Source organism: Bombyx mandarina, chromosome 10 (genome assembly GCF_030267445.1).
Source record: "Bombyx mandarina strain Sakado chromosome 10, ASM3026744v2".
Classification (NCBI taxonomy): Eukaryota; Metazoa; Arthropoda; class Insecta; order Lepidoptera; family Bombycidae; genus Bombyx; species Bombyx mandarina.
In genome coordinates, this window is record NC_143217.1 from 6,328,997 (window position 1) to 6,349,615 (window position 20,619).

The following is a 20,619-nucleotide window of genomic DNA, read 5'->3' on the forward strand; positions in this document are numbered from 1 at the left end:
CCCGATTCTAATCGCTATACAAGTTTTTCTGTTATGTTATTTTCAAATTTTTCAAATTTTAAACTTTAAATTTCACTCCTGTAAAGTTGCAAAAATGACGCTTAAACCAAATCGCCTTCCATCCCTCTATATGTAGGTACACAACACGTATTTATGCAGGACTTCATCGATGAGAGATCAACATCTTGAGAAGTCACTATTGGTGATAATTTACATGTTTACTTCCTTAAGACTCACTCGTATGTATTGAACAATGCACACCTCTACGAAAATAATATGTGGTAGTTATAAAAGTTGATTTATATGCAACTCTGGTTTCGCAAAAGAAGCAACTGCGAATAGAGACATCAATCAACCGAGATTTGTCGACTTAGCTTACCCTTGTTAGGTTAGTAAATACTGTCGCTTGAGTCGGTGTGATGTCCTATTTACCAACGACGGCAGGCGGCGAGACAAATATTATTTTCGGCCCTGTCACGTTAATAAACCAGGCGTGACCCTAGAGAGTAATGCTAGCCTAAAACCTCAGCCATATCAACATAATTGAGAATAACCTTAATTAGGAGGCTTGAATGCACCCGTAGAAATGAAATTTCTGTGAAAACTGTGTGTATTTCTTCAGTTATTTAATTTTTGTCTATAAACACATAATACTTTGATGATAGAATACATTTTCTGGAAATCCTTTGTTTGATTGTTTTATTCTATTTTAAGTACTGATTAAATATTTTGCTTTTTTATAATACCTACAAAACTTACTACATGCTGTTTGTTACCAAAGCCAAAACGTTAGTAATAATTTATACCTAGTCAGGTCATAAATTCTGTCACATGTTTAATGTAAAATAATTGAAACAAGTTTATTCATTATGTAACCATTCATATACCAAAATGAACTTAACAAAACATAGATTCTTATGACACTAAATTTTATTCAAAATGACCTCCGTGATTTTGAATACAGGCCTTCAATCTGCGCGGCCAGTCGTCTATCGCAGCACGAACGAGGTCCATGTCAATATCGGCGGCTGCCTTAATCAAGGATGTCTTGAGTGACTCCAAATTGGGATGAGGCTTTGAGCACGCCTTTTTTTTTTTTTAAGTGATTTTATGACCTGGTAACTAAGACCTTTAAGTCATGTCTTATTTTACTTTATTTTCTTAATTTTATGAAAAATGATAATATGGAGTGAAATGAAATGAAGATGATTAATTTGAGACATTAATCAACTGGGATGAAATTTAATGAAATGAGATTATATGGGATGAAATATAATCGCAGTAAAATGGTGGTCATTTACTGAGATTTTTTCAGTGGACTTTTTGGAGGATCCCGAGAAGTTACGTCCAGCAGCTTTATTTCATTTTCCCACATTTGTGCACTTTCACAGATATTAAACAGTTAATAAACCACCATTATTACACATTTAAATCTGAAGAAACACTAAATAGACAAAATAAAACAAATCACACAACTTCACTCCTCGCGCTCCCGCCAAAAAGTCTGAGCACGCCTTTTCCTCCAAGTGTTGCCATATCTTGTAATCTAACGGATTCAAATCTGGACTGGAAGAGGGCCAGTCTTCGTGCCGGATGAAGTCGATTTCACGCGCCGCCAGCCAGTCTTGTGTGCTCTTCGCTCTATGAGCTGGCGCCGAATCTTGTTGGAATACCCAGTGCCTGTTATTGAACATGGTATGAGAAACAGGTTCCACAAGGTTTGTCAGGACTGTATTTTGATACACAACTGCATTCGTTTTTACACCTTTCTCACAAAAATTTATCTCTGTTAAGCCCCAATAAGAAACTCCCAACCATACCATGAGCAAGGATGGAAAATGACCTCGTTGGACACGCGGAATACGGTTGCTCGCTTCTTCACTACTGTGTGCGTACACCTTATCATTTTGTTTGTTGTAGCTCTCTTCTACGGTAAAAATTTTTTCATCCGAAAAAAGAATTTCCCGATATTTTTTTCCCGCGTACCGCTTCAACAAAGCGCGGCATCTCTTCAGTCTCAGGTCCATTAGACGAGCATTCAAACGATGTCCTGTTTTTCTTCGATATGCCCGAAGCCCTAAGTCTTCATTTAGCACCCTTTTCACCGTGGTTCTGCTTAACCCCATCTGAAGGGCCAACAGTTTCTGCTTACGTTTGGGATTTCTTTGAGTTCGCGCCTTCACAGCTTTTATCACTGCTGGAATCCTAACAGACCGAGGGCGACCACTTCTTGACCTGTCATCTACACTAGAGTCTTCATTGTATCGTTTGATGGTACGATAAACGAATCTTTTGGTTATATTCAAATTTTTCTGTATGTTAAAAATTTGAATTGGCGCGTAACCGCAACGATGCAACGCAATAACTGCAACACGGTCTTCTTTAAGCGTCCACTCCATATTCAAAAATGAGTAAAATTCTATAAAGTAAGTATACATTTTTATTTTCATGAACAATTCGAAATTCGAATTCAATAAACTTTTTTGTGGCCAGCATTCTAAAAGAAAAGTTTTTACTGTGTGACAATACTTATGACCTAACTAGTTATATATAAAAATGAATTGCTGTTCGTTAGCCTCGCTAAAACTCGAGAACGGCTTGACCGATTTGGCTAATTTTGGGCTTGAATTATTTGTGGAGGTCCAGAAAAGGTTTAAAAGGTAGATAAATATGAAAATGATTATAATTAAATAAAAATAACGAACGGATTCCTTTTGTTTGTTTTTTGTTTATTTTAGACAAAAGCTTTGGTCTTTTATTTGTCAATTGAGGCACTACGAAGTCTGCCGGGTCAGCTAGTAAACGGATAAAAATCATGTACATGAATTCTTATAGTTTTATCGTGAACACGCGGCTTAGAACGAAGGCCGTCCCCACAACCCTCCACTCTCCGGTTGACCCCGTACGTGAACATTTAAACATTTTTCCGATCGTGATTTTTTTTTGTCTTCCGTATGATATCTGTTTAAAAGGTCGCTCGACTAAGCGACCCTTCGAACTGGAACGCACGACAGTGTCGCGGCAAATTGATTATATTTGAGGGTTTGATCTTTATTGCATAAATATTATTATCAATCGTTGCTATTCCTTTATCGTGGAGGTGGTTCGCGGACACATATTAGGTTAGTGTTCCTTAAAAAACTGTTTGCGGGGATTGAAGATTAGCATAATTGCATATCTTTATATAAGAACACCGTACGAACTTTCCTTTGGGCTAGATGGACTTTTCAGTGTATTTCTTCACTTATAAAAAAGTCACAAAAACTATAAAGGTTTCGAAACGTCAGAAATAATATAATGACTGTAAAAAAACGCCATTTTAAACCGTAAAAGTAGTTTTAAATAATTAAAAAATATTTGAAAGTAATGAGATCTGTAGATCGTAAGGCTAATGGAAGGATTCAATGGACAAAATTCAAGAATAATGTGCCATAAACACACATAGATGTCTAAAATTACATTTAAATAATATTTTACTGATGAAATACACAAAACCCTCTCGAATTGGGGAGGTGGGACTAATTTAAAACGCTACGCATCGCCATAATAAAACGGACCTATTATGAACTCGAAGGGTTCGTGTACGAAAAACATACTGTACCGGCGAGACGTACCAATTTTACGTTAATGGCATAAATAATAAAGTCGATGCTATTTCCTACGTCAACTTCAAAATTGTAGAAATTGTAATCGTTATACGCGGCTTTACTTAATTTTTGTTTTTTGCCAAGCAAATAATCATGAGTGGTAGGTAAATTTACAAAATTACACATGGCGATAACCATGACCTATTTATTCAATATTTATATTCATAACAGTTTCGACGTTTTTAGTATAAAAAAGAACGTTAATGGTGTATGGCGACATTGCCACCAGTCTAAGAAATGATTGCTTAGTCTATGACCAAACCACACACGCATTCCAGACAGATAGACCCTAAGTGTATAGTCTATGGATAGACCACTGAATCAAGAAACCTATTGAGATAGACCATAGACCTATATAGTAGGGACACGACATATTGTTCTATACGTACAATTGCTTATATAAATAGCACCCATTTTGAAGGCACATACATAAACATATACCTATCTCGTTCTTACTCAGCCCTTTAACTCGCAGGAAAACAATATAACAGTATTTCAGTGCGTACATAAAATGAAACATGAATATACGTAAATGTCTCCGTCTCCGTCTAATGAGGCCGAAAATCCGCCATGTTTAGCGCGCCAAATGTCATTGTCACGTCAGTTCGGCCGTCTGTTTTGGGTTGTACATTATTTATTGACTTTGATATCGATTTAATATGATTGCTTATATAAAATTTCTTATTTTATCATGCTTTAAACATACAAAAATAATAATTAAAACATATTTTATAGGATCTCAAGAAAGTCGTCGGAACTATTTAAATAAAATAGTTTTATAACACTATTGTCAACTCGTTAAATATTTAATAATTAAGTAATTTTAGAGAGGAAGTCACAATAAATGACGTTTGTAATTTTATTACGAATAAATGTTCTGTAGGTGTTTTTTTTTATCAGGCGGTCCCTTGATAAGTTTAAAATTTGAATCACTCTCAAGTGAGAGTGATTCAAATGGTGGGGCGTACCTTCCTTGAGGTGGGCTGCGGTAGTGTGTTACGGACTTTAGGTCAGCAAAACAATTAAAATAGATTGTAATAGTCTAATAAAAACACGTACTCAAAATACGATAACATTCAGCATGCTAGAAATGGGCAGATGGCACTGTACTACGCCATATCTTTATGTTTTGCGGCAAACGACAACTTTATAAAATCAGTGTAGCAAATTTTAAAAATCGTCATATCGTTTACTTGGCAAATTTGAAGCACGAACTCGTCTTAGATTTCACATAATATCTAAATCACATCATCTTTGCACATAACAATATACTTACTTCCTATTAAAGTATAAATTCTACAAATACATTCACTCAACAATTTTTTAAATAAAATGAGCCAAGAACGTTTATCGATAAAACCTACTAACATTAAAATCTTCTGGGCAGCACTAAAGCCGCCATGTTTTGTGGCCAGATGACGTCACAGTGGCACGAATTTTTTGTTGACGTTTCATTTCCATAGGTTTCCTACTGCAGTGGTGGAATATGTATGTATCTATCAACTGTAGAAAAATGACATCAAAATTCTATATCTGTCAATATGTCAGTCTATCCGTCTATCTCACTGAAGTAGGAAACCTATGGAAATGAAACGTCAACAAAAAATTCGTGCCACTGTGACGTCATCTGACCACAAAACATGGCGGTTTTAGTGCTGTTCAAAAGATTTCAATGTTATCAGGTTTTATCGATAAACGTTCTTGGCTCATTTTATTTTAAACTAGCGACCCGCCCTCGCTTCGCTTCGGAAACATTAAAACACACATGAAACCAAATAAAAAGAATAAAAAAAAAAAAAAAAAAGTTGCCTATGTTCATCAGGGACAATGTCAGCTTCTAATGGAAAAATAATTTGTCAAATCGGTCCAGTAGTTTCGGAGCCTATTCGAAACAAACAAACAAACAAATCTTTCCTCTTTATAATATTAGTATAGATATTGTTGAGTATTATTTATTTGTAGAATTTATACTTTAATGGGAAGTAAGTAGGTATATTGCTATGTGCAAATATGATATGATTTAGATGTGTGAAATCTAAGACAAGTTCGTCCTTCGAATTTGCCAAGTAAACGATATGATGATTTTTAAAAGTTGCTACACTGATTTTATACAGTTGTCGTTTAACGCAAAACATAAAGATATGGCGTAGTACAGTGTCATCTGCCCATTTCTAGCATGCTAAATGTTATCTTATTTTGAGTACGTGTTTTTCTTAGACTATTACAATCTATTTTAATTGTTTTGCTGACTCTAAAGTCCGTAACACACTACCGCAGCGAACCTCAAAGAAGGTGAGCCGCACCATTTGAATCACTTTCACTTGAGAGTGATTCAAATTTTAAACTTATCAAGGGACCGCGTGAAAAAAAAACACCTACAGAACATTTATTCATTAATTACAAACGTCATTCCTTGTGACTTCCTCTCTAAAATCACTTAATTATTAAATATTTAACGAATTTACAATAGTGTTTTACTCACTGCGGAATAAAACTATTTTATTTAAATAGTTCCGAAGAGATTTTCTCGGTAGCCTTTTTCCCGAAATATCTAAACAGAATGTCTAACTAAATATGTTTTGATGACGTATTTTAAAGAGGTATTTATGATTAGTGTCATGATCAATAGATTCCGACCGAAAATCCGATTTTTCGGATGAGGGCTCCATAATGAATTTAAATATATATAGATAATGGTTTTGGGTCATCGACTTTCTTGAGATCCTATAAAATACGTTTTAATTATTATTTTTGTATGTTTTAAGCATGATAAAATATGAAATTTGATTTAAGCAATCATATTAAATCGATATCAAAGTCAATAAATAATGTACAACCCAAAACCATAGACCTATATAGTAGGGACACGACATATTGTTCTATACGTACAATTGCTTATATAAATAGCACCCATTTTGAAGGCACACACATAAACATATATCTATCTCGTTCTTACTCAGCACTTTAACTCGCAGGAAAACAATATAACAGTATTTCAGTGCGTACATAAAATGAAACATGAATATACGTAAATGTCTCCGTCTCCGTCTAATGAGGCCGAAAATCCGCCATGTTTAGCGCACCAAATGTCATTGTCACGTCAGTTTGGCCGAATTTGAACGAATCTCTAAAAGTGTATTTAAAACATAGACCTATATAGTAGGGACACGACATATTGTTCTATACGTACAATTGCTTATATAAATAGCACCCATTTTGAAGGCACATACATAAATATATATCTATCTCGTTCTTACTCAGCACTTTAACTCGCAGGAAAACAATATAACAGTATTTCAGTGCGTACATAAAATGAAACATGAATATACGTAAATATCTCCGTCTCCGTCTAATGAGGCCGAAAATCCGCCATGTTTAGCGCGCCAAATGTCATTGTTACGTCAGTTCGGCCGTCTGTTTTGGGTTGTACATTATTTATTGACTATGATATCGATTTAATATGATTGATTATATAAAATTTCATAATTTATCATGCTTAAAACATACAAAAATAATTATTAAAACTTATTTTATAGGATCTCAAGAAAGTCGATGTCCTAAAACTATTATCTATATGTATTTAAATTAATTATGGAGCCCTCATCCGAAAAATCCATTTTTCGGTCGGAATCTATTGATCATGACACTAATCATAAATACCACTTTAAAATATGTCATCAAAACATATTTAGACATTCTGTTTAGATATTTCGGGAAAAAGGCTACCGACAAAATCTCTTCGGAACTATTTAAATAAAATAGTTTTATTCCGCAGTGAGTAAAACACTATTGTAAATTTGTTAAATATTTAATAATTAAGTGATTTTAGAGAGGAAGTCACAAGGAATGACGTTTGTAATTAATGAATAAATGTTCTGTAGGTGTTTTTTTTTTCACGCGGTCCCTTGATAAGTTTAAAATTTGAATCACTCTCAAGCGAAAGTGATTCAAAGGGTGCGGCGCACCTTCCTTGAGGTGCGCTGCGGTAGTATGTTACGGACTTTAGAGTCAGCAAAACAATTAAAATAGATTGTAATAGTCTAAGAAAAACACGTACTCAAAATACGATAACATTTAGCATGCTGGAAATGGGCTGATGGCTTTGAACTACGCCATATCTTTATGTTTTGCGACAAACGACAACTTTATAAAATCAGTGTAGCAACTTTTAAAAATCATCATATCGTTTACTTGGCAAATTCGAAGGACGAACTTGTCTTAGATTTCACCCATCTAAATCATATCATATTTGCACAATTCTACAAATAAATAATACTCAACAATATTTAAAATAAAATGAGCCAAGAACGTTTATCGATAAAACCTGATAACATTGAAATCTTTTGTACAGCACTAAAGCCGCCATGTTTTGTGGCCAGATGACGTCACAGTGGCACGAAATTTTGGTTGACGTTTCATTTCCATAGGTTTCCTACTTCATTGATTTAAAACCATAAAACATGGAAACTTCTTTAATATGTACCAGAGAATTTAATAAACAAAAGTTTATTTTATTAAACTGCCCCAAGCTATGAATGTTGCATATTTGCGATTGAGGGAAGTACATACAAGACAACAAACAAATACAATCTCTAAATGACAAAATCAGAAACAAATTTTACTATTACGACACTACTGATAGGTACTGTTAGAAAAAGGTCAAAGCGCGTGCAATTTCGACAATAGTTATGTTCTCATCACGAATATAGATCATTTTGAGATCTAGTTATTGTTTTATTGCTCAAGATGGACAGAGGTTAGTAGAGCCCATGGATATCATAACGTACATGCCATGATGAGGTCGCAGTTTCTATTGTCATATATTATACATTCTAGGACTACTGTCTCGTCCATCAAATCGGAATGCAACTTGCTAACCAGTAAAGGGCGGAGATCGCAGTATTTTGCTATTATACTCAGAGAATGCTGCAGTTCAATCTCCAATCCCTTAATTAACGGTTCCACTGCCCAACCACAAATTAAACAGTTAGCAATTTAACAGTAAGATAAACGTGATTAATTTAATACAATTCGATTTCAGCAAAAAATGAAACAATATTTGGCCTTGTAGGTATTAAGGTTATGATAGGCCAGACGGATTTCTTAGAATAAATAATTAATTCCATTATAATAAAAGTCGAGGCATGTTATCAGAATATTAATAATTAAATTCTAAGCGATAACAAAGTGAAAAACACTCCTCGGTTCAATTTTACTGTAATGAAATAAAAAGCAAAATGTAGATGATTGAATTTCCTGTAAATAATATAGGTACATATTCAAATATTTCCTTACGAAACCTACGGCACGAGGAGGTTACTCGTTTTCTTACATTATTGAGCACTTAAATTGTTACTAGGCTAAGCAATCGCGGTCTTCGCTGAAAACGGCAATACGATTTTAAAGGCCAGATACGCCGTATAATAAACACAGAATCTTCATACAGCGCTTCGTATCCAATTCTGTTTCATAGCCAATAACAGCGATGCAGAAGACTGTGAATGCTTTAACAATAAACAGGAGTGAGAAGATGAAATTGAATCGTGTCAGATAGCGGCGGATGATTTCAAAAAGCTTTCTCGAAAATTTGATTCTAAACGTATCAAAGAATCAGTTTGGTTTTTAATGGTTTTGATTTGTATATTGTCGTACAGTAACAATGGTCTTTTACGTGATACTTTTATGTACTTATCGAAGCTTTGAGATAGCAAGAGAATTATTAGCATGTAATAAATGAATGTTAGAAGTAATCGTGGCCCAAATGGATAACACGCCCGGTACATTCATATTGAGCGATGCAACTGAACTGGTGTTCGAATCCCGCACCAACTTTTCTGATAATAAAATACGTACCTACTTAACAAATGTTCACGATTGACTTCAACAGTGATGGAAACATAATGTGTAATAAAAAACAAACCCGCAAAAATGATAATTTACATAATTATTGTTGAGAGGCCATGTTGTGAGCCCACACGGATAAGAACCGCCACCCTGCCTATTTCTGCCGTGAAGCGTTTCGGTTTGAAGAGTGGAGCAGCCGTTGTACTATAAAAATTGACACTTAGAACACCTATCTCTAGGTGAGTGGCGGCGTTATCATAGATTATGTCTATGAACCCGGGTGACCACCTAACCCCAGGTGGTGCTGTAAGCTCGTTCATCTATCAATTGAAAAAAAAACAATGAAATTAAAAAGGAATGGTTTATTTCGCGTAGATTATTCTCAATTTATTAATTCCGATGTATCGATGTACCACCTATCGACTCTCAGTTGCAGTGACACGAAAATGAATAAAGTCGAAACGACTAAAATAAGTAAGAGCGACATTGATTTGTCAGATAATTTTAAATATGTCTACCACTTTTGTAATCTCAATAAAATATTACGAAATAATGTTGGCTAGTAGTAATCTTTATTAATTTCACAGCATTTATGTAGGTACCTAGCTGCAAAATAAAATGACTTAAACAATGATAACATTGTAAATCATAACACGGTAAATTGTACATTAAGAAATTATTAGTGGTCACGTGTTTTTCCAGAAAATTAGGTGCCCATTTGTAATTCATTCGGTCCAATTGACCTTACCTTCTGCGCTCATCCAACTGAGATAATACAGTGGCATTGAACACTGCACGGGCAAGTAAACAATACCTACATTTACTATTATTAGTTAGGCGTAAAGTTCTGAATTATTCATGGTTGTTTTGAAGGTCGTAAAGCCCCTCAGGTCCCAAGTCCTTCAACTTAATAACCGAAGAGATAGTGCTATATTTTTGCTATAGGTATGTATGTATGTACAGACACTTTACAAGAGACAAATTCAAAACAAGAAAACATAATATGCGAATTGCGGGATTAATCATTAAAATGGGAATCATTAAAAATGCAGCTGGGGATGTTTCTACGTACCATCACGTGCATTATTGCAAAGAAACTAAATATTTATGAATACCGCAATGAAATCGGGGTCGAAGTCGCAATGATTAATTGTATCGTCATGCTAGTTCTAAAGTCTATCCTTGTAAGTCTACCCTTCACAAACGGAGTACTTCACGGCACAAAATTAAATATGTAGGTATACCTACAGGATGGTGGAATATATGTACCCTTTTTGGGTAATATTAAATATTTACAAAAATGGTATCTTTAATAAGAATTAAAAGATTTCTTAAATATCATTTTTATTTTATTCATTATAGTTCATTACGCACAGTATGTTGATTTCTGATAAAATAGTTGGGCTCTGAAGTAAGGTCTTATAATTCGAAGATGGAGTGTAATTAAATTTATTTTGATAACAAGAGAATCGTGCGAAATAGTTACTTGTTGAAGAAATTTACAAATTCTAAAGACGTGAAGAAAGTGTTTTAATCTTATATCATGTATCTACAATACAAATTGTATTCGGTATTGTTTTCTATGACCTAACAATTATAAAATTTCATTTTAATTTAAGATCTGGTTTTTGCCTACGTAATCGTGGTAGCTTATGAGTAGTTATGAGGCTATTCCAATAGTCCAACACCGCACGGACCGGTTTTTCACAAAGCTAGATAATTAGTGAAATGAAATCATTCCTTCATCGTGCAAATCGTTCATAATTCTTGTTAGGTACATATTTTATAAAAACTGAAATACTAAGAGGGGTAAAGCTCGCGGCCTGAGGGTTCTGGGTCCAAATTAAGGCTCTTCATATACAAGGCTGCCCAAGCTTCCAAAACTTATTGTGGTTCATGTATGTATATAAAAAAATTAATACAGTACAACTTACACAAAATAAGTGATACAAGCAAAAAATTGCTACGCCGCGCCGTTCGGTGGGGAATTGTTTTATTTTGTTAATTTAGTATTTATTCAAATACAAATTTGTAATAACGAAGGCGCATTAATCATATGGCATATATGAAAATGCATTAGTACTTCAATAAATGCCCAAAATTTACTCAGAGGCTATTTTATGTCATCTAACATCTGTGTTGTCTTATCTCGCTTCTGTATAAACTGATAGTATGAGCAAGGTCTCTTTTGCCTGTTTGAATGGAGAAAAAAATTAAGTTGACATTTAATTTTGACAGTTCCAAAAAAACAATCAAAATTGAAAAAAGTACTTGTTCACAGAATAATTGTTCTGCAAAAGAATTTTATTTCATTGATTATTACCTACAGAAATATAATAAAATATCAAAGTCCTTTTACATAACCATAATGAGTTTTGTATCGCCAATAATTTCTTCGTTATTCACACCATGTCCCTAAAAGTCTTGTATTCGTTTGTGACAACTTTTTTAAATACCAAAACAGACCGAGCTTAGTTAATTCACAGACATAAAACGGTTGACATTACTTAGTGTCCCAAGATTGTTATAAAAATATCAAAATATATTCAGTAGTGCACATAGACAGAAATTAGGGTACTAACACTTGTATATTATATTAAAATCTACCTATTTTCAGTTTTTTTCACCTGCTGAGTTACTGATATTAAACTTAAAAATAAAATATATAAAAATGTTTAAAGCAATTAACATACAATAGATCCGTTATTTAGATAATTAACAATCTAAGAGCACCGATTACTAGTGTTTGGTAATGTGGTAACATACATACAAAATGGTACGAAGACAACGAGAACAAAGCACTACAGAGGATGAAATCGTCATTGGTAATTATTTTTTTAATACATTTCTGTTTATTTTTCATTTTACAAAATACATTCACAAAATGGTTTTTAATTTCAGATACACCACCTTCTAAAAAACTTAAAAAGCACAGGCACAAAAAGCACAAGAGAAGAAAGCTACAAGATGAGTTTGATAGTGACACTTCCATCGATGTATCATATGAAGATAATTTGGATAAACCCTATAAAATAAAATTGAAAGGTGGGAGAGAATTGCCTGGAACATCAGCTGCCGATCTCCTCAAAGCACAAACAATGAAATCTGTACCAGATTCAAGGCGATCTTTGCCTGGATCTTCCTCAAGTACTCCTCCTAAAGTAACTTCTAAAAAAAAGAAAAAGGGACGGGAAAGTGGAACTTCTAGCGAAGAAGAAAGATGGCTGGATGCCATAAAGTCTGGAAAACTTGAGGAGGTTGTTTAACTCAGTAATGTGTGAATTAAATGTCATCCTGTTAATAACTCCGTTCTTAGGCCTACTTTGGCTTGTCTAGTGTATATATTTTTTCATGCAAGCTATTATCTTAACTGGTCTCTTTAAAATGAACTGGCTTTCAGTTCTCAAAACTGTAAGTCAGTTAGCATCTTTGTTTTTGGAAATTAGGATGGAAAATTTAATATATGTACTTGAAATTTTATATATACATAAGGGCTATAATCAAGTTATTTGTCAGAGTATATATGAATTTATTATATTTAAAATTGCTCCTATCTGTGTACGGCTTTCTCAGTGTGAAAGCCTTCTCCACTCATCTTGTGTTGTCCAATGAGCAGTGTGTACTAAATGTTAAAGATTCCAGATGAACTTTTCACTATGTCTGCAAATGTTAAATGACTTGATTAGTGTTAATTTATTCTTCTTTGACCAACTTACTTCTGAATTTGTATTGCAAAACACAGTTTTAAAAAGTTATTATTATTATTACTTATTTGACATCTCAGACAATTTTGATCTTGTTGCTGCTCTTTTCAAGTATTATTTTCTAACTTTATTGTAAATATGTTTGAGCGTGTTATACATTTAAATAGTAGCAGACTGAGTAATTGGAGTACTTAATTTGGCATAATCAATTATACTATTATTAGAGTAGTATGATGACTGATGAAGTCAAAAGCTTTATTACAAGATTCAGGTTGTCTTCAGTTGCATAGTTGCAATAAACTTAAATAGGGTAATATAAAATAAAATACATAAAATTAATGAAAAATGTTATTGGAATTATTCTAATGTGTTGTCATTGTTAGGTTGATGAGGAACTAAAGAAGATAAAACCTAAAGATCCTAAAATGATGACCGCAAGGCAAAGGGCTATGTACGAGAGGGGAACAGATAAAGAAACCAGCCCTGGAGGTGAAGTACTACTCGCTCTTCCCTCAGGTTACAAAGAGAAAGTAATGACAGCAGAAGCAATTCAGAAAGCTGCACTAAAATCACAAAAGCGCAAACAACTTGCTGATGAAAAACGTGAGAAAGACAAAAAGAAAACAATGGACAGACTTCTTAAAAAACAAGATTCTAAAAACATAAAAAATATGCATAAGGGTAAACCCATCAAAAAACAGGAGCCCATGATTGTTTATAAAAATAATATCAATGAAATTTCCTTGGCTCTGCCCATTGGTATTGAATTCCCATTGGCTGTGAAACCTCCAATAGCAGCACCAAAACCAATTATCTGTGGAGCTGATGGATGTGTTAATTTAAAAAAATATAACTGTTCTAAAACTAACATACCTCTGTGTAGTTTAGAATGTTATAAAAAGAATTTGAAAAAATAAACAAAAATGTACTTTTAATAATAGAAGTGTGATTACCTGTAATGATATTTTGTTTCAAATTAATCTGGCTGCCTTCACTATGGTGATTGGTGACTGTAAAATATGTATGGCAGTTGTATTCATTATGCATCCCTTTAAAATTAAAATAAAACAAAAAGTTATAGTGAGCTAGACAGTGAGCATATATTTTGAAAAAAGTAAAATGTAAGTTTTTTATAGTTCATCATTCATCATCAATTGCATAGATTAGTCTTAATAAAATTATAACTATAAACCCAGTGTCACTGTGACTAAACACGCTCTAAGTAACAAGTTCACATTTACACAGCACAATGGAATTTTTTAATACTAAAGTAACATAGCCTCTCAACATTCCTGACACTAAGTCATAGGTACAAACTCAACACAAATAATATGCCAGGCTGCATAGGTGCAAGACTTTCCATTCGTAACAAAACATTTACTGTATTCATAATTTTTTATTGAATTTTGAGTAAAATTTTACCTTGTACCTGACTTCATTTGTACCTATACCATCTTGATCTCCACCAGCATTATCAGACTACACAATATAATTGAAGACATAAGACTAGACATTAATTCAACTACTTTGTCATACTTGTCTTTGTTCACATTACTTACAACTTATTACACAAAGTTCATGCATAAAGGGCTGCTAACATATGAATTACGTACACAGTATACACAAAAATTCATTAAGCACAGTTACACATTAAAGTTTGCTAATTTTATAATTTTTTTTATACATTGATTATATATTGTATTTTAACAAAGAATAGTTTCAGTGATATTTTTGAGAATATAAATTACATAATAGCTAAATACTCTTTTGATTAATATTTAACATTGAACAATTGAATCTTTACTTTTTTTTTTCACTAACATCAATTTGGCAATACTTGAGCTATCAATATGTTTTTGAGGACACTAATAGAGACAGTACACGGAATAAGTATAGTTAAGTGTCTAAGAGTTTTTAAATATAGAAGTTTAAAGTCAGTGCATACTACATCATTACACATCTTAAAACAACTGCAAGTATTTAATTACTAGAACTTTTTAAACATTTAGTCACCAACACTTGAAGACACAGTAGTATAGTGAAAAATCCCTACTCAAGTGTCACTTTGTTTTCACAAATCTTGGGTGCCTTTTTGTTATACCCACTTTTCACTGTCACATTATTTAGAGAGCTCAAAAAGGGAAACCCAGAGACAAGAATGAGGCTCAAAACAGTCTACAGACCGAAGCAGGGCAGCCAACAGAGTGGCGGAAAACAGCCAGCTTCATATCAAACATTTGTTCGTTTTGAGCTGCGAAGGCGTGCCAGGCCTGACTGTAACCGCTAAGATTGATTATTCTGCTTATTTGATCTAAGTCGGGCAAGGCCAGATCGCTCTTCCTCCTCATCACTAGTGCAAGACAATCCCCCAACAGCACCTCGTGACGAAGTGGCTTGAATTAAATCTTGATCAGGGCCATTACGACTTTCATAAAGTAAAATTCCCAGTGTTTCCTCATATATCCTGGCCTCCGGAAACTCAACCTTAGTATGCTTTTTATCTGTAGCATACACAATTGAAGTGCAGCAGACTTCAGCACATTTTTTTCCATGTCCAAAGAAAGACCAACAACAAATCTCATTAGAACCAATAACATCTTTAATAAACAGCACTCTCCCGCTGAATCGCAGCGAAAGTTTGTCAAAGAGTTCAATGTTCTTTAGTAAGTTATCATCAGAAGTGCTCGTGTAAGAATACTTGTTATTGTGTCTGTTAATCAACAGTTTCACCACAGGCTGAAAACAAGAATAATATAATATGACAAATGAACAGAGTAAATTTAAACATGGCAAGAATATATTTAGTTTAAAAATGTCTTCAATTCTAACCTTGGAAGTGGACATAATTAAAAGTTGTTCTTCCTTTTGTGAAGTAATTAAAGGAACTCTGCAAATAGGCTCTGCCTCGCGTTCTTTTTTGGCTAAGGCCTGTAGGCAAGATTCAGTTAACTCTTCAATCAGGAAATATTTAGCCTCCGCCAATAACTCCATGATCTCTTTATAACTGTCGGGTAGCGCTACTGTGCCGTCACGAAGATAATTCAAAATAGTACCGAAATGCTTCCCACAACGATCAATCAAAATCCACCCTAAAAAAGAAAATTAAAGTTTTTTTTTTATTAGTATTGGTATAATTTACAGCGGATCGATAAAGTGGGTAAAATTGGTGAATTTTAAAATAAAAATTCAGTACCTTCCGAATCTGTGAGAACCTCCATCCTCCCACTAAACATGGTTCGCAACATGTTATCGCTTTTCGTAAGCGTGCCGATAGTAGTGTAGAACAATGTGCCGCCCACATTTAACTTCACATATTGTGACGGACTGCCTTTTAACAACGTTTTGTGATCTCCCGACATTATTTCAAAACGAAGAAATAACATCAACGCGTTAATACGAAACGACCAGTACACCCGGACTCTCAACTATTTTCTTGTTCCAAATGTACCTATACTACATTTTGTGCAGTTTCAATACCATAAAGTAGGGTCATTTAAATTATGAACTGCAGAAATGAGCATTAGCGCTGGATTATTAGTTAATCCAACATTCGATCGCAATTAGACAAGCTACGGATATTCAAGAGATTTTGTGTAGTTTGATAGAATTGATTTTGGAGTAGTAGATCTATTTTTTCAACTGGAAAGGCCAAGATATCATATATACATACAGCCTAATCTTTTGTATTTTATATTTTCTGAAAAATGATATGGAGCAAAATGAAAGAAATGCTCTCATTTAATTTTTTAAAACAAAATTCGTCTAAAGGTATAAAACGAAATGAAAACGAATGAAATATAGTCTAGTGAAATGGTGGTTATTTATTAACTTTTTCAGTGGACTTTTTGGAAGATCCCGAGAAGCTACGTCCAGGAGCTTTGTTATACTTTTCCACATTTGTGCACTCTCCCAAATACTATACAGTCAATTAAATTACCATTATTACACATTTAAACTCAAAGAAACACTGAATTAACAAAATGAAACCATCCGCTCAGCGTCGCTCCTCGCGTTCACGCTAAAAAATTCTCCGTATTTTAGGTGTCCATTATCGGTACATCATGGACAATGTTCTAAATTGTTGACCAAGCCCAAGGTGTAAAGTTATTTAGAGCAAAAGACCGCCCAATGAATCCGATTTTATGGCAAACCTATTTGAAATAGGGAGCTCTGAGATTTAACCCGTAACTACGTTATTTTGTACTTATTAATATAATAACAGGCTAATAGATCTGTGCGTATACTATACAATATAAGTAACATTTTTTTATTGCTCAGATGGGTGCACGAGTCCACTTTTTTTTTTTTTTTTTTTTTTTTTTTTTTTTTTTTTTTTTTTTTTTTTTTTTTTTTTTTTTTTTTTTTTTTTTTCCTACCTAAGCTGATAGCCCTAGCGGCTATGTCAGCGTAACCCTAACTTTAGTAGGTGAGCTCACGGGGCTCAAACCTGACGATGTTGCTAACACGAACCCTAGCAAGAGTCGTGCTTCGCAGAATCTACCACCGGATCGGAAACGCGACCCACTGAGAAGATCCGGCGAGAAACTCAGTGGGCTGTGTCTGAGAGTTAATTTACTCGTCGAGCCCTTCGTCGCAAGCGACGGGTTCGACGAGAACGGTGATCGGTGCTTGAAGTACCTAAAAGCACCGTTAGTGGATCGGGAGGATCCGAGATGACGTGTTTTGGGCGACGTCGACTGCTTTCCATTCTATCCGCAGGATCGGGAATGTAGTTACCGGCGGCCACGATGAGAGGGTTCTCGTGTCGTGCCGCTTTATCGAAGTGGCGCATGGACGCCGACTGCAGATACTTACTGATGGACTCTAAGTCCAGGTCGTCATGGAGGTCGACGTTCCTGACGAACCACGGGGCTCCGACGGCTATCCTGCAAAAACGGGATTGAATGATTTGAAAGGATTTTAAGTGTATGCGGGCCGCGTGAGCGAACACTACACTTGCATAGGTCATGACGGGGCGTATGCAAGTTTTGTAGAGTGTCACCTTATTTCTAAGGGACATTTTACTTCGCCTACATATCATCGGGTAGAGACGTCCTAGAATGAAGGCGGCACGGTCGCGTACCGTCTTAATGTGGGGGCGGAATGTCATCCTACTGTCGAGGGTGACGCCTAAGTACTTGACCTTCGGGGCCCACGGTATGGGCTGGTCGAACATCGTGATTGGGCGAACGGCGGGGGCGGGGGTGTTGACGCGCCTAGTCGGGAGAGGGATGCTCAGCGTGGTGTTCGGAGGGCGACCCCTTTTGAAGAGCACCGCTGTGCTTTTCGTGGGGTTGATGTCGATGCGCCACTTCCGGAACCACTGTCCCATGGTGGTAGCTGCGGTCTGAAGTCGTCGATGAAGCAACGCCTTCTTCCTACACGAGTAGTAGATGGCGGTGTCATCGGCGAAGAGCACCAGATGGGTCTCCGGAGACCGGGGTATATCGTTGATATACAAACTGAATAGTAACGGGGAGAGGGCGGAGCCTTGCGGGACTCCGGCTGTGACGTGACGGGGCCGGGAACGCGTTCCCTCGACTCGATATCGGAACGAACGGTTCGACAAGTAGTCTCGTATGATGAGCACGAGTCTGTCTGGCACTCCCATGTTATACAGTTTGAATATCAAACCGTTGTGCCAGACTTTGTCGAACGCCTTCGCTATATCGAAGAAGAGGGCTCCTGTCGGAATGGGTTTCCGCCTGTTCAGCCCTAGTAAGATGTGCTCCGTGAGGCGGTGCACTTGATGGACGCACGAGTGTCTGGCGCGGAATCCAAACTGCTCGTCTATAAGAATTTTATTCGCGGATACGAAATCCCAGAGGCGTTTACGAAGGAGCCGTTCGTATAATTTGCCTATCGCCGGGAGGAGACTGATGGGGCGGTAACTCGCGGTTTCGTTATTCGGTTTGCCCGGCTTGTGTATGCCGATAACGTCCGCTTCTTTCCACGCCGCGGGAAAGATGCAGTTCGTCATAGCAGCATTTAATATGGTGGCCAACATCGTTATCAGTTGGGCTGGTAACAGTTTTAGCGCGCGGTTGCGGATGCCGTCGGAGCCGGGAGCTTTCCGTGGTTGTAGGCTATCGATCGCCTCCTTAACCTCGGAAGTGGTAATGGGGGGTAACGCGTCCGAGGGCGGCAGGGAAGCTCTGCGCTCGACCTCCCTGTCGACGAACTCGGTGTGTTCGGGGTCCGCGTGTTGAGTGCTGGTGGTGCACTGTTCTTGCAGTGCATCGGCCAGCAACTCTGCCTTGTCATCGTCATCGTAAGCCGGTGGTTGGCCTGAGGGGCGTACGAGAGGCGGCATAGTGACGATAGTTTCGGACTTGAGGGTCCTAGCTAGTCGCCAGTATGCTTGGTGAGTGGGCGCGAGTTCTTCTAAATAACTATCCCAGTTTTCGTTTCGGGCGTCGCTTAAGCGGGATTTGACCTCCCGCTGTAAGCGACGCATCCGAGTCCGGTTTGAATCCGTGGGATATCGATCGTAGGCCCGGATTGCCGCGTTTCTGATTCTAACGAGGTCCCTAAGATCGGGGGAAAGTCTGATGCGGTGGAAGCAGTCCTCCACATCGACTTGTTTCGAGGATCTTATGATCGCCGTCGAGACGTGATCAGTGAAGATGTTTATGGATTCGACGGTATCCTCGGGGGATGGAGTTGAATCCGGGCCGCAAGGGAGGATTGGTGGAGCGGTGTCAGCTAAGCACGTGCCCAGCTTCTTCCAATCCACCATGGTCCTCGTATCTGGTTCGCGGTTGAGTGGGCGACCGAGCTGCATGACGACAGGTCGGTGGTCTGAGTCGAGTTCTGACATTGCCTCGATGGAGCGTAAGCGCAGAGTTACGTTCCTCAGCAGTGCCAGATCTATTGTGCTCGGACGACGCGCGGCGTTGTACGGATAGCACGTGGGGGTCGGGGGGTTGAATATTTCGAATGTGAGGTCGTCTATGAACGCGTCGAGACGCCTACCGTTCACGTTCACATTCGTGCGATGGCAGTTCCACCTAGTGTGGTGGCAATTTAAATCGCCTGCCAGGATGACCGCGTCTCCCATACCGAGCAGTGTCTCGAGGTCACTGCTCAGGAGGGGTTTGTCAGGAGGGAGATATACGGATGCGATGACGATCGGCTGGTGTCCCGTCAGCGCGATGCGGCACACTGACGCCTCGATGTGTAAGAGCGAGGGAGTATCGAGAGGGACGCAGTGCAGGGCCCTCCTATAGTAAATGACAGTCCCGCCCTTACGGGTGGAGAGTCTGTCATTCCTAACCATGACGTAATTCGCGACTTTGGGGTCGCGACGCGAGGGCTTTAGGAAGGTCTCCTGCACCAGAAGGATGTCGATGAGATTGTCGCGAAGAAACTCATAAACTTGATCGCGCTGACGCGCGAGTCCGTTAGCATTATAAAATGCTAAC

The 20,619-nt window shown here is 36.9% G+C and overlaps 2 protein-coding genes across 4 annotated transcripts; one reads left to right on the forward strand and one right to left on the reverse strand.

Annotated features, from left to right (window-relative positions):
• The first annotated feature begins 11,720 nt into the window (after positions 1-11,720).
• On the forward strand, positions 11,721-14,151 carry LOC114248714 (INO80 complex subunit B). 2 transcript variants are annotated; one of them, XM_089730317.1, is made up of 4 exons: positions 11,774-11,863; positions 12,109-12,316; positions 12,393-12,748; positions 13,579-14,151. In XM_089730317.1, exons 2-4 carry the CDS (start codon positions 12,265-12,267, stop codon positions 14,110-14,112), a joined length of 942 nt encoding a protein of 313 aa, XP_089586443.1. In that variant the 5' UTR covers positions 11,774-11,863; positions 12,109-12,264; the 3' UTR covers positions 14,113-14,151. The 2 variants fall into 2 exon arrangements, with proteins under 2 accessions (XP_028037883.2, XP_089586443.1); XM_028182082.2 differs by having other exon boundaries at positions 11,721-12,316.
• A 119-nt stretch (positions 14,152-14,270) lies between these two features.
• LOC114248715 (BTB/POZ domain-containing adapter for CUL3-mediated RhoA degradation protein 3) lies at positions 14,271-16,643 on the reverse strand. 2 transcript variants are annotated; one of them, XM_028182084.2, is made up of 3 exons: positions 16,389-16,643; positions 16,025-16,284; positions 14,271-15,931 (listed from the first exon to the last, which is right to left on the reverse strand). In XM_028182084.2, exons 1-3 carry the CDS (start codon positions 16,576-16,578, stop codon positions 15,479-15,481), a joined length of 903 nt encoding a protein of 300 aa, XP_028037885.1. In that variant the 5' UTR covers positions 16,579-16,643; the 3' UTR covers positions 14,271-15,478. The 2 variants fall into 2 exon arrangements, with proteins under 2 accessions (XP_028037885.1, XP_089586442.1); XM_089730316.1 differs by having other exon boundaries at positions 14,271-16,284.
• Positions 16,644-20,619: the final 3,976 nt, after the last annotated feature.

What these genes read in the sequence shown, in the direction of transcription:
- LOC114248714 (XM_028182082.2), top strand. Translation starts at nt 12,265, where the DNA reads ATGGTACGAAGACAACGAGAACAAAGCACTACAGAGGATGAAATCGTC. An exon ending in AGAGGATGAAATCGTCATTG is followed by an intron (nt 12,317 to 12,392) that starts GTAATTATTTTT and finishes TTTTAATTTCAG; the next exon opens with ATACACCACCTTCTAAAAAA. An exon ending in AGTCTGGAAAACTTGAGGAG is followed by an intron (nt 12,749 to 13,578) that starts GTTGTTTAACTC and finishes TGTCATTGTTAG; the next exon opens with GTTGATGAGGAACTAAAGAA.
- LOC114248715 (XM_089730316.1), bottom strand. Translation starts at nt 16,578, where the DNA reads ATGTTATTTCTTCGTTTTGAAATAATGTCGGGAGATCACAAAACGTTG. An exon ending in GGTTCTCACAGATTCGGAAG is followed by an intron (nt 16,285 to 16,388) that starts GTACTGAATTTT and finishes TTTCTTTTTTAG; the next exon opens with GGTGGATTTTGATTGATCGT.